Raw genomic sequence first — 15,303 nt, 5'->3', positions numbered from 1 at the left:
AAAGAATCTGCCTGCTATGCAGGAGACCTAGGTTCAATCCCTGGGTTGGGAAGATCCCCTGGAGAAGGGTTAGGCTATTCACTCCAGTATTCTTGGGCTTCCCTTGTGGCTCAGCTGGTAAAGAATCTGCCTGCAATGCTAGGGACCTGGGTTCAATCCCTGGGCTTGGAAGATCCCCTGAAGACTTAGGGAAAGGTTCCGCACTCCAGTATTCTGGCCTGGAGAATTCCATGGACTGCATATCCATGGGGTCGCAAAGAGTGGGACTCGACTGAGCGAATTTCACTTTCCAAAAGTCCAATGTCGTAAATAAAAACAAGCAAATAATAGTAATAACAGCAACATTTTTTATTTTTATTTTTGGCTACTCTGAGTGGCTTGCGGGATCTTAGTTCCTACACCAGGAGTGGAACCTGGGCCCTTGGAAGCGAGAGCCTGGAGCCCTAACCACTGGACTGTCAGGGAAGTCCCCAGCCATTTTTTGGTTTTGTTTTGTTTTTTAAAGTCACAATTACCTCCTTTTTATTTTATAAGTAATACGATGTGACATTTGAAGTGCCGTCTCTATGCTTCCTCTGAACCTGAATGCATTATTTTCAGGGAGATGTTTGAGCTGAAGGTCAAGGAGATCACATTTACTATCTGGTATTTCAAAAACAACTGTTTTGCCAGTTGGATCAAAATATTCTACTTTACCTTTCTTCAACACCCAATTTCCAAACGTTCAGAGCTGTTCGAGGACCACTAATAAAATGAAGGAGGCTTTTAATAGTAAAGTGAAGTGAAAGTCTCTCAGTCATGTCTGACTCTTTGTGACCCCATGGTTTATACAGTCCATGGAATTCTCCAGGCAAGAATACGGGAGTGGGTTGCCATTTCCTACTCCACTTTATTTTTTTTTAAACTAAAGTATATTTAATTTACAGTGTTGGGTTAGTTTTAGGTGTAGAGCAAAGTGATTCAGTTACACACATTCACACTTACATTCTTTTTTCTATTTTCCACTATATTTATTATAAGATATTGACTATAGTTCCCTGTGCAAACTCTTAAATAGAGGTTCCCGTGTACCTTTACACCCCAGTCCTCACAGTAACGCTTTGAGACAGGAACAGATGAGGAAACTGAGGCCCAGAGGGGCCCAGGAACTGGGTGGTTGTCCACCAGGCCCCCTGACGTGTGCCCGGAGTCCACTCACTGAGCTCTGGCCTCTCCTCAGCTCAGTGTCCCCATCTGTGCAATGGGTTGGTGTCAGGATTGGGGAGTGGTTTCCCCGGTGACCAGGCTGTCCTCTCCTATCCTTCCCCGCAGTCCCCAAGACATGCTCCCAGGATGAGTTCCGCTGCAATGACGGCAAGTGCATTGCCCCGAAGTTCGTCTGTGACTTAGACCTGGACTGCTTAGACGGCTCGGATGAGGCGTCCTGCCCCATGCCCACCTGCGGCCCTGCCAACTTCCAGTGCAACAGCTCCATGTGCATCCCCGAGCTCTGGGCCTGCGACGGCGACCCCGACTGCGACGATGGCTCAGACGAGTGGCCAAAGCACTGCGGGAGCCCCCACCCATCAGGCCCCCTGCAGGACAACAACCCCTGCTCGGCCCTCGAGTTCCACTGCGGCAGTGGCGAGTGCATCCACTCCAGCTGGCGTTGCGACCATGACCCTGACTGCAAGGACAAGTCGGACGAGGAGAACTGCGGTAGGGGTGCCTGGGAAATCCCCTCACCCAGGCTGGGGGCTCTCCCGGCAGGGGACGGGGCGGGGCACTGCCTTTAGGTGGTTAAATGATTCCGCATTACACAATAAGAAAGTCAGTCCTGGACTTCCTTGATGGTCCAGTGGTTAAGACTCTGCTCTTCCAATGCAGAGGTGAGGGTTGGATCCCTGCTCAGGGAACTAAGATCCCATACACCTTGGCTCCATCAAAAAAAAACACACAAAAACGGAACATTGCTTCCAAAGATCTTATCTCCAACTATAATAAATCCTTGATGGAATGATTCAAATACAAGAAAAGAAAGAGCTAATATCCTGCATAAAGAATATGATATCCAAAGATATCTTAAGATTATATTCAAGGCAACATGGTGTCAATAAAACATGATAAGCACCTAAAAAAAAATACCAAAAGTCGGTCGCATTTCATGTTCCTTTCGGTCTTTCTGATCACATAGCGGACAAGCTGTCTTCCAAAGGAGTTCCCTTTTGAACGCCTGTTTATTTATTTATTTTTAAGGTTTATTATTATTTTACTTCATTTGCTTAGTTTTTGGTTGTGTTGGGTCTTCACTGTTGCATGAGGGCCTTTTCCAGTTGCGGTCTGTGGGCTTCTCTCCTTGCAGAGCGCAGGCTCTAGGCGCACAGGTTCAGTACTTGGAGCATACTGGTTTAGTTGCTGTGCGCCGCGGAAGACCTTCCCAGACCAGGGATGAAACCCATGTACCCTGTATTGGATGGCAGATTCTTATCTACTATACCACCAGGGAAGCCCCTCGAACCCCTATTTAATTTATCTCTTGCCAAGAGGAGCAAACTGCAGCACACTGTATTATTTTGGTCCAGAAAGGATCCAGGCCTGACTGGTGATGTTCAAGCTGTGTGACCCTTGGCCGGGGCCTTAGCCTTACTGTGCTTTGATCTCCTCCCCTGTAGATGGAGCAACAGTGTTGGCCTTGGTGGACCTGGGTTACAGCATAAGAGTACACACGTACCCAAACGAATTCTAAACATTTGCATACTTATTTATCACCTTTTTTTTCCCCACTGACCTCTTCAAATTGAATTTTCACATTGTCAGCATTTTTATAGTGAAATATAACCCACAGGTAAGTGCAGAAAGCATAAGCTTAGAGCTTAATGAATTAGGGTTAAGTGAAAACCTGTTTGAGGTCAAGGTCTAGTCTGGTTAGAGTGATCCTATTCTAGTCACCACATGCATCTGCCAAGATTGCATCATAACATCATTCTTCTCACTTAGTGTCAGCTCAGAAACATTTTCATGTTCACAGTCTGAGTCACTGGAAGGGCTGTATGATACTCAGTAGTAATGACTTTTTTGTGGGGGAGGTGGGCAGTGGGCTTCACTGGTGACTCAGTGGTAACGAATCCACCTGCTAATGCAGGAAACTTGGGATTGATCCCTAGCTCAGGAAGATATTAATTCTCTGGAGTAGGAAATGACAACCCACTCCAGTGTTCTTGCCTGGGAAATCCCATGGACAGAGGAGCCTGGTGGGTTACAGCGCATGGGGTCACAAAGAGTCAGACACAACTTAGAGACTTAACAACAGCAACATCATAACTTACCTAGCCAGGCTTCTATCTGGATTGGGACCACATCATTGCTTTTCTGCAAAGAATGGCCTACTAGGTTTGCCAGCTTTTTATTTTTTAATATTTATTTATTTACCTGTGCCAGGTCTTAATTGTGGCATGAGCTTCCTGACCGGGGATTGAACCTGGGCCCCCTGCATTGGGAGCACAGAGTCTTGGTCACTGAACCACCAGGGAATTCCCCGACCTGCCAACTTTTTAATGAGTTTCCTGCATGCAAGAACAGACCAGAGAGAAACCTAAGAAAATGTAATGGTTGTGTTAGGGTGCTTTCCCTTTCTTATTGTCCACACTTGGCTCTTTCTTTCCCAGCTGTGGCCACGTGCCGGCCTGATGAATTCCAGTGCTCAGATGGGACCTGCATCCATGGCAGCCGGCAATGCGACAGGGAGCCTGACTGCAAGGACCTGAGTGACGAGCTGGGCTGCATCAATGGTGAGCCCCACCCCTCCAGGGTCCCGAGCTGTGGAGAGATGTGGTGGGAGGAGCAGAGTGCCTCCAGACAAAGGAGGAGCCTCGTGTGTGTCCTTGAGCAAGTTACTTGAGCTCTCCGAGCCTCACTTTCTCTAATCTGCAAAATGAAAACACCCACTTCAGGACTGTGAGATTTAATGAGGTTGGAGTGTACATAGCTCATGAACCTGAGCTCAGAGTTACATGTACAGTACAATTCCACTTGGCTGAATTTATAGTATAGCAGTTCCACTCCTGGGAAACTTGTATCTGGGCACTGGGAGATAGGTTCTAGAATAAGCAGAGTAGCACTGTCCTAACAGCAAAACAGTGGAAGCAACCAGAATGTTCATCAACAGTAGAATTAGTTTTTATATATATATATGCCATGTTGCACGACATGGGACTCTTAGTTCCCTGACCAGGGATCAAACCCACGTACCTTGCATTGGAAGCTCAGAGCCTTAACCACTGAACCACCAAGGAAGTCCCAGCAGTAGAATTAATGTAAAAAAAAATTTTTTTTAATTGTGGTGAAATACATCTAGAGGCTTCCTTGGTGGCTCAGATGGTAAAGAATCTGCCTGTAATGCAGGAGATGCAGGGTTCGATCCCTGGATCAGGAAGATCCCTTGCAAAAGAGAATGACAACCCACTCCAGTATTCTTACCTGGAGAATTTGGTGGGCTACAGTCCATGGGGTCTGAAAGAGTCAGACAGGCTGAGTGGCTAACACAACAAAAAAACACATGTAACAAAATTTACTGTCTTAACCATTCTTAAGAGTATAGTCCAATGGTGCTAAGTCACCACCTCACCATCCATTGCCAGAACTCTTTCATCTTCCCAAATTGAAACTCTGTCCCCGTTATACACTCACTCCCTATTCTCCTTCCTCGAGTCCCTGGTACCCACCATTCCACTGTCTCTACGAATTCCACTCCTCTAGTATTTGACCTTCGGAGAAGGTAATGGCAAGCCACTCCAGTACTCTTGCCTAGAAAATCCCATGGATGGAGGAGCCTGGTAGGCTGCAGTCCGTGGGGTCGCTAAGGGTCGGACACGACTGAGCGACTTCACTTTCACTTTTCACTTTCACACATTGGAGAAGGAAATGGCAACCCACTCCGGTGTTCTTGCCTGGAGAATCCCAGGGACGGAGAAGCCTGGTGGGCTTCCGTCTATGGGATCACACAGAGTCGGACACGACTGAAGTGACTTGGTGGCAGCAGCAGCAGCAGTATTTGACCTTACGTTATTGGAATCACAAATTTGTCTTTGTGTGACGGGTTTATTTCACTAAGCATCGTTTCCTCAATGTGCATCCATGTTATAGAAGATGTCAGAAATGCCTTCCTTTTTAAGGCAAAATAATATTCTATTGTATGGATGGACCACATTTTGTTTATCCAGTCACCCATGGATGAACGCTTGGGTTGCTTCCACCCCTTGGTTGTTGTGAATAGTGCTGCTGTGAACAGGGCTGCATGGAGATAATTTTAAACGGCAGTGTCATCACAGTGGAATATCATACAGCTGAGAAAAATGAGGCCACAGCCCCTGTCTGCAGCCCAGCCGAACTGCCTAACCTTGGGGTTGCAAGCAAGAAGGAAACTGTAGGAATTTGACTGGATACAGTTATGTAAGACTCAAAAACAAGCAAAATTCAACAGTAGATTGTTCATTCATATATGTTTGATAGAATATATGTTTCAATATTCATGAAAAAATAAAGAAATGGTAATCAAAATTCAAGATTATCATTACCTCTGGAGGTAGTAGAATGGGATGGCATAGACCACTATAGTAGTTTAGGTCTGGTCGGAGAGTAAGAATTTTCAGCTCTGCAGACCACAGTCTCAATTACATCTCCTTTACTCTGCTATTATAGCATGAAGTCTGCCACTGACAGTATATAAACTAATGGGCAGCGCTGTGTGCTAATAAAACTTTTATTTGAACTAACAGGCATCAGGCCAGAATTTACCAGCCCCTGCCATTGGTGATATTCTAATTCTTAAGTTGAGTGGAGGCTTCATGTATGATCAGTAACTATTCTGTTTTACCACCAAATACATTTGTATCTATTCTTGCATAAATAATCATATTAATAAAAAGCACTAAGCCACCTCCTGTCACCTGGAAACATCTGACCCTCCCCTGTGGTTCTCATAGTGACTCTTTGCGAGGGGCCCAACAAGTTCAAGTGCCAAAGCGGTGAGTGCATCTCCCTGGACAAAGTGTGCAACTCCATCAGGGACTGCCGGGACTGGTCGGACGAGCCCCTCAAGGATTGTGGTGAGCCCTGGGGTGTGGGCAGCTGGTAGTGTTGAGGGTAGATTCCACCACGTTGAGACGTGGGTGCTGTGGTGCTGTGAGGGGCCAGCCCTGCCCAAGCCCACAAGTGCTGTGACTGGGGTTGGACAGATGTTAGGGGGGAGCCTGGGGATAAGTAGATTGGCTTCTAAGCCTCAGTTTTCCCATCTGTAAGATGGGGCAGTAACTTCCCAGACATCCTAGGGTTGCTGGGGATCAGGTGATGCAAGTATTTTCAGCAGCACTTTGACCCATGATTTGGACTTTCCAGTTCATAGGGTCTCTGTTGCAGCTCTTCTGCTTGGCCTTTGTAGCAGGAGAGCACCCACACAAGCCCATACACGTGCATTTGAATGCCTAGGGCCATGCTCCAATATTCTATTATGGATACAGACACTCAAATTTCATAGAACTTTTGAAATATTTTGCTTTTGATTCTCATTTTCTTTTCAACTATTTTAAAATATAAAAACCATTCCTAGCTGTCAAAGAGCAGGTGGGGGGCTGGCTTTGGTCCACGCTTGGTATAGAGGGTAAAAGCATGGATTATGGAGCCCAGCGCTCTAGGTTTGCCTCAAGCCGTGTGATCTTAAACAAACTGTTTAACCTGGCCATGCCTTGATTTCCCCAGCTATAATTCTCTTGCCTTTAAGGTCATAGGGAGGATTTTGTGTGTGTTAGTCACTCAGTCCTGTCCGACTCTTTGCAATCCCATGGAGGAGTTCCTCTGTGCATGAGATTCTCCAGGCAAGAATACTGGAGAGGGCTGCCATTTCCTGTAGGGAGGATTAAGTGAGTTAATACATGTAACTGTAGTAGGTGGTATGTGGCTTTTATTTTTTATAATTAAAATGTTGTTTAATTATGGTAAAAACAACCCCACAAAATTTTTGGTTTTAACCATTTTTAGGTGTAGAGGTCAGGCATGTTTTAAGTACATTCACAGTGTTGTGTTACCATCACCACCATCCACCTCCAGAACTATTTCATCTTGCAGAACTGAGTCTCTGTCCCTACTAAACACTAACTCCCCCTCCCCCAACCTCTGCACCCACCCTCTTACCTTCTGTCTCTATAAATATGACCCCATTAAGGGCCTCACGTGGAATAGTGCAGTATTTGTCCTTCCGTACCTGGCTTATAATTCACTCACTGTAATACCCTCATAGGGCTTCCCTAGTGGCTCAGCAGTAAAGTGGCTCACTTGCCTTTGCAGGAGACTCAAGTTCGATCCCTGGGTTGGGAAGATCCCCCGGAGGAGGAAATGGCCACCTACCCTGGTATTCTTGCCTGGGAAATCCCATGGACAGAGGGGCCTAGTGGGCTACAGTCTATGGGGTCGCAAAGAGTGGGACACGACTTCGCGACTAAACATCGACAACATCCTCATGGTTCATTCATGGTGTCACATGTGACAGTGGCTCTAAGACCTCTTAAGAGTCTTGGTAACTTCACCAGCCATGCAGTCATCGTGTTGTTATGATGCGGTAGAAACAGTGCAGGGTGTTGGGGGAGGGGTGGCCGGAGGCCAGAGTGTGACCCGTGCCCCTCCCACATATGGCACAGGGACCAACGAGTGTCTGGACAACAGGGGCGGCTGCTCTCACATCTGCCACGACCTCAAGATTGGCTATGAGTGCCTGTGTCCTGAAGGCTTCCAGCTAGTGGACAAGCACAGATGCGAAGGTAATTCCCAAGCCCCTGGCCCTTTCCTTAGAAGAAGAGGGGGGTGTCAAAGCCTCAGCCTCAGTTTTTCCATCTGTTAAGTGGGGGCAGGTGCCATTTCCTCCTCACAGGGCTGGTAGGAGGCCAGGTGCTTAAGTCTGTTGCCAGCTTGGCCCTTGGGGAGCACTTGCTTTTGCCCTTTGGGGATTAATAACTAAGAAAGAAATCTCAGCTGATGCAACTTCATCCAGTTGACTGTGCCCTGAAGTGAATGGTGAGGTTGGGTCATTGTTAGAGATGACGCTTGGCTATTTTCAAGATTTCGCTGATCAGGGACTTCCAGTGGCTCAGACTTCATGCTCCCAAAGTAGGGGGCCTGGGTTTGATCCCGGCTCAAGGAACTATATCCCACATGCTACAACTAAGAGTTCATATGCTGCAATTAAAGATTCCATGTGCTGCAACTAAGACCCGGTGCAGTCAAATCAATAAATAAAAATTTTAAAAAAATTGTTGGTCAGAGCCTCCTGTCCTGGAGGTTTCCCCAAGACAGGATGGGTTGTCCGCCATTTGCCACAGGGAGGTGTGGCTCTTGGTCAGAGCCCATGGCTCCATCTGCGCCCTGCTAGAAAGATGCCTCTATTCTCTCTGTGTCCCAACTCTCAGATATCGATGAGTGTCAGAACCCTGACACCTGCAGCCAGCTCTGTGTGAACCTCGAGGGCAGCTACAAATGCGAGTGCGAAGAGGGCTTCCGGCTGGAGCCCCTCACCAAGGCCTGCAAGGCCGTGGGTAAGTGCAGGGAGGTGGCAGGAGGGGTAGCCCATGTGGTGGGACTTTCGGCATCCAAACTTTGCACCCAGGGGTAGACCGTTTGCTTCTGAGACATCTGGCAAGTGAACACACAGCCCAGTTAGCAGTTAGGCTAGGCGACTGCCCGCACTCATCTGGCTTCTCTGAAGATGCAGATCAATCCCACTGGGGATGGTTTGCAGCTTCTGGTCTTGCAAGGGTTTCAGGGGACAAGAGATGGGAAGTCATGAGCCAGCCAGCCTATACCCGCCCCAGCAAAAGGAATTTATACCAAAGAAAAAGCAAGTCCAGGACTTTCCTGGTGATCCAATAGTTGAGACTCTGCTTCCAATGCAGGGGGCTTGAGTTTGATCCCTGGTCCAGTAACTAGGATCCTGCATGTGACAAGGCCAAAAAAAAAAAAAAGAGAGAGAGAGAAGGGGGAAAAAAGCAAATCCATTGAGAAGAGACCAAATATACCTCATAATGAAACAAAATAGGTGGCACTAGTGGTAAAGAACCTGCCTGCCAATGCAGGAGATGTAAGAGATGCAGGTTTGATCCCTTGGTGGGGAAGTTCCCTTGGAGAAGTAAATGGCAATGCACTCCAGTATGCTTGCCTGGAGAATCCTGTGGACAGAGGAGCATGGCAGGCTACAGTCCGTGGGGTCAAAAAGAGGACTAAATCAATTTAGCATGCAATGAAACAAATAGACATCATTGAGTTTCTTCTACCTGAAGTTTAGGTTAGAACTGCAACCATGCAGTGATTCTTAGAAGCACCTAAATCAAGGGATGCCATGTTTCTGGAGGTCGGTGTCCCTTCCACTCCCCTGAACTCCCCCATCCCGGCTCCCCAGGCACCATTGCCTACCTCTTCTTCACCAATCGCCACGAAGTGAGGAAGATGACTCTGGACCGAAGTGAGTACACCAGCCTTATCCCCAACCTTAAGAATGTGGTCGCCCTGGACACGGAGGTGGCCAGTAACAGGATCTACTGGTCTGACCTGTCCCAGAGGAAGATCTACAGGTGAGCCTGCCTGCTCCCCCAGCCACATGCAGCCCCAGTCCCTGGGTGGACGAAGGGCCCCTGGAGCTGACACTCTCCTCTTCCTTCTCCTCTCCCCTCAGTGCCCAGATCGATGGAGCCCCCGGCTTTTCCTCCTACGACACTGTTATTGGCGAGGATCTCCACGCTCCCGACGGGCTGGCAGTGGACTGGATCCACAGCAACATCTACTGGACCGACTCCATCCTGGGCACCGTCTCCGTGGCTGACACCAAAGGCGTGAAGAGGAAGACACTCTTCCAGGAGGAAGGCTCCAAGCCACGGGCCATTGTGGTGGATCCTGTCCACGGGTGGGTATTCCTAGGGCTGGGGTTCACAAATGGATTAGAGCTCCAGATGGGGGGAGGTTTGGACTTAGGTAGACCAGACGACCAGACCAGACCACCTTAGCTTTCTGTTTGTTTTTTAGGTTTTTTGGGGGGCACAGGTTTTCTTTATGTGTTTATTTATTCTCAGATGCCTGGCTCTTCGCTGTTTCGGCAGGCTTTTCACTGTGGTAGTTTCTCTCGCTTGGAAGCACAGGCCGTGTGGGCTTCCGTAGTTGAGGTTCCTGGGCTCTAGAGCTCAAGCTCAGTAGTTGTGGCATATGGGTTTAGTTAACTCCAAAGCATGTGGGGTCTTCCCACGTCCCTTGCACTCTCAGTGGGAGGGGGTCCGTCATGGTGGGAATTTTATCATCTGAACTTTGCACAGGGTGGGGGGTGTAGACTGTTCGCTACACCCCCAAGACCTCTCCCAAGTGAACACACAGCCCAGTTAGCATGAAAACAGGAAAGACAATGTCCTTCAGAAATACTGAACACTTAAAAAAAAAACACACACTTCAGGCCAGCATTAGCGAAATGACCATTTTTGCAAACGAAGTGAAGGTCGCCACCCCATGGCACGCCCCCTGCAGGTGGGACCATGGCTGACTCAGCAGCTCCAGTGTCCACAGGGACCCCTGTGAAAGCATGGCCTTGTCCCAAGTACCATGCCACGCAGAGCACACCTGCTCTAGCACATTACATGTGTGTCTGGGAGGGTCTCTGGGGCTAGGAATTTCACAGCCCAGGATGGGTAGCCTGTTCTGGCTGCAGTCATTGGAGGAGAGGGAGCAATGGGCCTCAGAGAGAAAACATTGGCGAAGCCACACTTGGCTGTCCTAGCACGGTGTCCACGGCTCAGATTGGAGGGACCCTTGGTTGAAGGTGGGCCCAGCAGGCCTTCATCCAACAAGACTAATGCCCTCATTTGGTGGAGGGTCATCTGGTCTATCCCGATGCCAGGAGAGAGACCCTCCCAGACACACACTCCACTTAGACTTGTATCACTTGCTCTGCTCTTATATTTCTCCTCCTAAACAGCAGGCACCACCACCTGGCTCTTCCATTTGGTCTGAGTTTCCTTTCCTTTGGCCTGATGGGCCATGATTTATTTAAACTGCTCTCCAGCACATGGAAATTAGTACTTTTAAAAATGTTTAAACTGTAAATTTTATGTATATTTTATTAACACCACAATTTAAAAAAAAATCTCTTTGTGTATATATATATATATCTGTGTGTGGTGTGTATTTAAAAAGCCAAAAAAATTACCAAAACAAATTTATAAAAGCCCTCAGGCTCAGAAAGCAGTGTTCAGAGAGCAGATTCCAGGGCCCCAGTCCCAACACTGGAATGAAAACCTCCCTTTGTTCTCAAAGGTCCCCCAATCTTGCCAGGTCTCACCAGGCTGCAGGCCCTGGAACTGGCAAGGTTGGTGGGGTTTAGTCGCTAAGTCAAGTCTGACCCTACGACCCCCTGGACTATAGCCTGCCAGGCACCTGACTGTCCATTGAATTCTCCAAGCAAGAATACTGGAGTGGCTTGCCATTTCCTTCTCCAGGGGATCTTCCCCACCCATCGATCGAACCCAGGTCTCCTGCATTTCAGGCAGTCTCCTGCACTGCAGGCAGATTCTTTACCAACTGAGCCACCAGGGAGCAGCAAGATTAAGTTAGGGGACCAGAAAGAACCCATCCAGGGCCTCCCCCAATAGGGACTATGGAGGGGGGGGTCCTGGCCTGGCTGATGCCAGGGAGAGAGCAGCTCTCCCTAGTGGTCACAGCTTCCCTCCCTGACCTCCCCGTCTGTCCTTTCTGCTGCCCCCCCAGCTTCATGTATTGGACTGACTGGGGCACCCCTGCCGAGATCAAGAAGGGGGGCCTCAACGGCGTGGACGTTTACTCGCTGGTGACTGAGGACATCCAGTGGCCCAATGGCATCACTCTGGGTACATTGGGGGGACAGTAGTCCTTGGGGTCAGGCAGGGTTTGGAGAAGAGATGGCCAGGGGGCTCTGTGAGAGTGTAGAAGCAGAAACTCAGCTCCGCTCTCCCCACACCACACTTGCATGCGGTTCGGGTTGCGGGGGCGTGTGGATCTGAATGGCTTTCCCAGGCGCTGGGTCTGGTTGGGTGGGGGGTTCCCTCCTGTGAAGAGCGGAATGCCCAAAGCCCCAAGGCCCGGGCATCGCCTGTGACCTCTCCTTGCCCCCACGGTGGGTTCTAGATCTTTCTGGCGGCCGCCTCTACTGGGTTGACTCCAAACTGCACTCCATCTCCAGCATCGATGTCAACGGGGGCAACCGGAAGACCGTGCTGGAGGACAAGAAGAAGCTGGCGCACCCCTTCTCCTTGGCCATCTTTGAGGTGGGGGCTGGGGGCACGCAATCACTCCTTTTTTAAAATTAAGACGGTTTTAAAGAAAAAAGGCTCTGGAAGAGAGAGATGGCCAGGGGGCTCTGTGAGAGTTTATAACCCCAAATTCAGTTCTTTTCCGCCGACACACCGGCATGTGGTTCAGGCTTGCACGTCGATGCAGGAGCTGGGGGATCTGATGATTTTCCCGGTGCTGGGTCCTCGGGGTGGGGCCCTTCCTCCTTCGGGGAGCAGAATGCCCAAGTCCTAAAGCCCCCGACATCGCCTGTGACCTCTCCTTGCTCCCTCACCCTGCCACCCGCACCCCCGTGGACCCATTTGGAGGGGTGTAGAACCAGTGGTCATGTCCCCTATGGTTGATGGGGATATGTCATTTTCCTTATGCCCCTGTAGGATAAAGTATTTTGGACAGATATTATCAACGAAGCCATTTTTAGTGCCAACCGCCTCACAGGCTCAGACATCAATCTGATGGCAGAAAACCTGTTATCGCCGGAGGACATTGTCCTTTTCCACAACCTCACGCAGCCAAGAGGTAAAGATGGGGTGGCCTCCCCCACTACCTCCACTTCTCTGCCTGTGCTCTGGAATTTTCCAGAATATTTCTGATCTCATTCTCATCCTGCCTGCCTTTTCCCGCCGCAGGGGTGAACTGGTGTGAGAGGACTGCCCTCCGCAATGGTGGCTGCCAGTACCTGTGTCTGCCAGCCCCACAGATCAACCCCCGCTCACCCAAGTTCACTTGTGCCTGCCCCGACGGCATGCTGCTGGCCAAGGACATGAGAAGCTGCCTCACAGGTGGGGATCAGCCTTCTGCCACCCTTGAGGGTAGGCCCTGCAGCCTTTCTTTGCTCATCTGTCAAATGGGAGAGCAAGCCCCCTGGAGGCTGTTGTAAGGCCTTTCTCAAATGCTGAGTACATCAGCACTGCCTAGCAAGGAGATGGACTCAGCTCCAGTTCTCTCTTTTCCAGCCCTCTTTGGCGGGGAGGCCCCGATTTTAGTTGCAGAAATTAAGGGAGAATGCGGCCCCCTTTTCGGTCTCTGCATCCTCAGAGAAAGTCCCTATTGGGCGTCAGTGTGTCTGTAACACTTATGAATCTCCCTTTTGAAAGACAATGTGTAATATAATAATGTAGACACTAGAGGGTTTGTATTTTCACTGCATTTGTCTTCAGCTATTTCTTTGTGGCCCACAGCACTTGCTTCCTACCTGTTTTCAGCAGCAGCACAACTCTCATTGGCTCTCGGGCCACAGGACACTCAGGAAATGTTTATTCTTTCAGAGTCTGAATCTGCAGTGACCACCCGAGGACCCTCCACAGTCAGCTCGACAGCGGTGGGGCCAAAGCGCACAGCCAGCCCTGAGCTCACCACAGCCGAGTCGGTGACAATGTCCCAACAAGGTAAAGCCTGGGGCCACCTACCCTCCCCCTCTGCCCCAGGTCCCTGCCCCAGTTCATTGATAACCAGCATCTCTGTGAAGAGACAGAGTGTAAGATTTAGTCTTGGTTCATTTGCTGACTGTCTCTGGCATGGCTTGTGCCTGTCTGAAGTCTCAATTTCCCTTCCTGGAGCTAGTAACAGTGCCTGCCCACCTCCCTGGAAAAGTGGGGATCACATGAACGTGGGAAGAACCTGAAGTTTCAGGTGTCTGCCCGGCAAGGCCAGGACTAGTGTGAGGCAGGTCAGGCACTCTCTGGGGTAGCGCCTAAAGGGGGCACCAGAAAATCCAGGACTCAGATAATATTTTAATGCAATTTTTTTTCATTTTTTAGTTTTTATTTTTCACCTTAAAAATTAATTTATTTCTAATGCATTATTATTTTTAAATCAAATAATTAAATTGTGGCCTGTGAGGACAATCCTGATAAATAAAGTTTGCTTGGTTCCAGTGAGGCAGGTTTTGCAAAATGTATCATCAGATCCTGTTTTCCTAAAAATTTTGCTCTTTTGTTCTTCAGGAGATATTGACATTAATTTTTGTTTTTTTTTCTTTTTTTTCTTGGCCATGCCACGTGACTTGTGAGATCTTAGCTCCTCAACCAGGGACTGAACCCAGACCGTCAACAATGAGGGTAGAATCCAAATCACTGGACCATCAGCCACTGGCATTAATTTTTATTTTTTAAAAAATGCATTATAATGTTACTGGTTTACTGAGTTTGGGGGGGATCCCTTTAAATTTTGTGACTGAGGCGAGTCCCCAGGTGCCTTCTTAGCCTGCCCTCAGGGTCTTATGCTACCACTTCCCCAGCTTGATTGATTGGAGACCCGCCGTTCACTGCTTTGTCCACCAGAGGGCGCCCGACCCTGTTTTTGAGCAGTCCGGAAACAGCACAGGCTTTTCTGACCAGGAAAAACAAAAAAAGCACATTAGCAAGTTTCAGACATTTTTTTTCCCCTTTCAAAGTAGCTGAATCCTTTGTTCCACCATAAAGGGGAAACACCAGGAACTGTATGGTAGAGAGAGGCCCAGAACCATTTTCGATTGAAGTGCCACCGCTTGAAATACCATTTCACAGACGGGCCCATCTGGGGCTTCTCGAATTTGGCAAATGAGCTCTTTTAAAAGAAAAACTTCTCAAGGACACTGCTGCTACTGCCCTAAATTATTTTTGTGGTGAGGTTTCTTAAACAAGCGCAAATGTAAAACTGGGTACAAACTCTGTCCATAGCATGCATGACAGTTGGTAGGGTTAAAACCCAGGAGGGACTTCAATATTACTGGTGCTGGTCATTACTGCTGACTGGCTTATCATGAGACTCAGATGAGGCTTGTGTGGTCTTCCCAGCGCACTGGTCTGTTGGAGGCCTTTATATTTTCACTCACACGGGCCCTCCCGTTGTCTGGCCCAGGCGCATGCATGTGATTATGTAACGATGTCAGCTCCAATATCTCTTTTTTTGTTAGTTTTTTTTTTTTATGTGGACCTTTTTTTTTAAGTCTTTATTGCATTTCTTACAATATTGTTTCTGTTTCATGTTTTGGTTTCT

At 48.6% G+C, this 15,303-nt stretch overlaps 1 protein-coding gene across 2 annotated transcripts in view; it reads left to right on the top strand.

Moving 5' to 3' along the window:
• LDLR (low density lipoprotein receptor) overlaps positions 1-15,303 on the top strand; it is a 33,270-nt gene that overhangs the window by 13,184 nt on the left and 4,783 nt on the right. For both annotated transcript variants that reach the window (XM_055428879.2, XM_055428878.2), the window contains 12 exons: positions 1,312-1,698; positions 3,645-3,767; positions 5,961-6,083; positions 7,668-7,787; positions 8,433-8,558; positions 9,419-9,590; positions 9,692-9,919; positions 11,764-11,882; positions 12,160-12,299; positions 12,702-12,843; positions 12,954-13,106; positions 13,593-13,712. In XM_055428879.2, coding sequence (XP_055284854.2) covers positions 1,312-1,698; positions 3,645-3,767; positions 5,961-6,083; positions 7,668-7,787; positions 8,433-8,558; positions 9,419-9,590; positions 9,692-9,919; positions 11,764-11,882; positions 12,160-12,299; positions 12,702-12,843; positions 12,954-13,106; positions 13,593-13,712 — 1,953 coding nt within the window. The remainder of the gene's footprint in view (positions 1-1,311; positions 1,699-3,644; positions 3,768-5,960; positions 6,084-7,667; positions 7,788-8,432; positions 8,559-9,418; positions 9,591-9,691; positions 9,920-11,763; positions 11,883-12,159; positions 12,300-12,701; positions 12,844-12,953; positions 13,107-13,592; positions 13,713-15,303) is intronic.

This window comes from Moschus berezovskii, chromosome 8 (genome assembly GCF_049115385.1).
Source record: "Moschus berezovskii isolate FMDL1 chromosome 8, NW_MosBer_1.0, whole genome shotgun sequence".
Taxonomy (NCBI): domain Eukaryota; kingdom Metazoa; phylum Chordata; class Mammalia; order Artiodactyla; family Moschidae; genus Moschus; species Moschus berezovskii.
The sequence above is the reverse complement of the archived record's forward strand: the minus strand, read 5'-3'. Positions and strand labels throughout refer to the sequence as shown.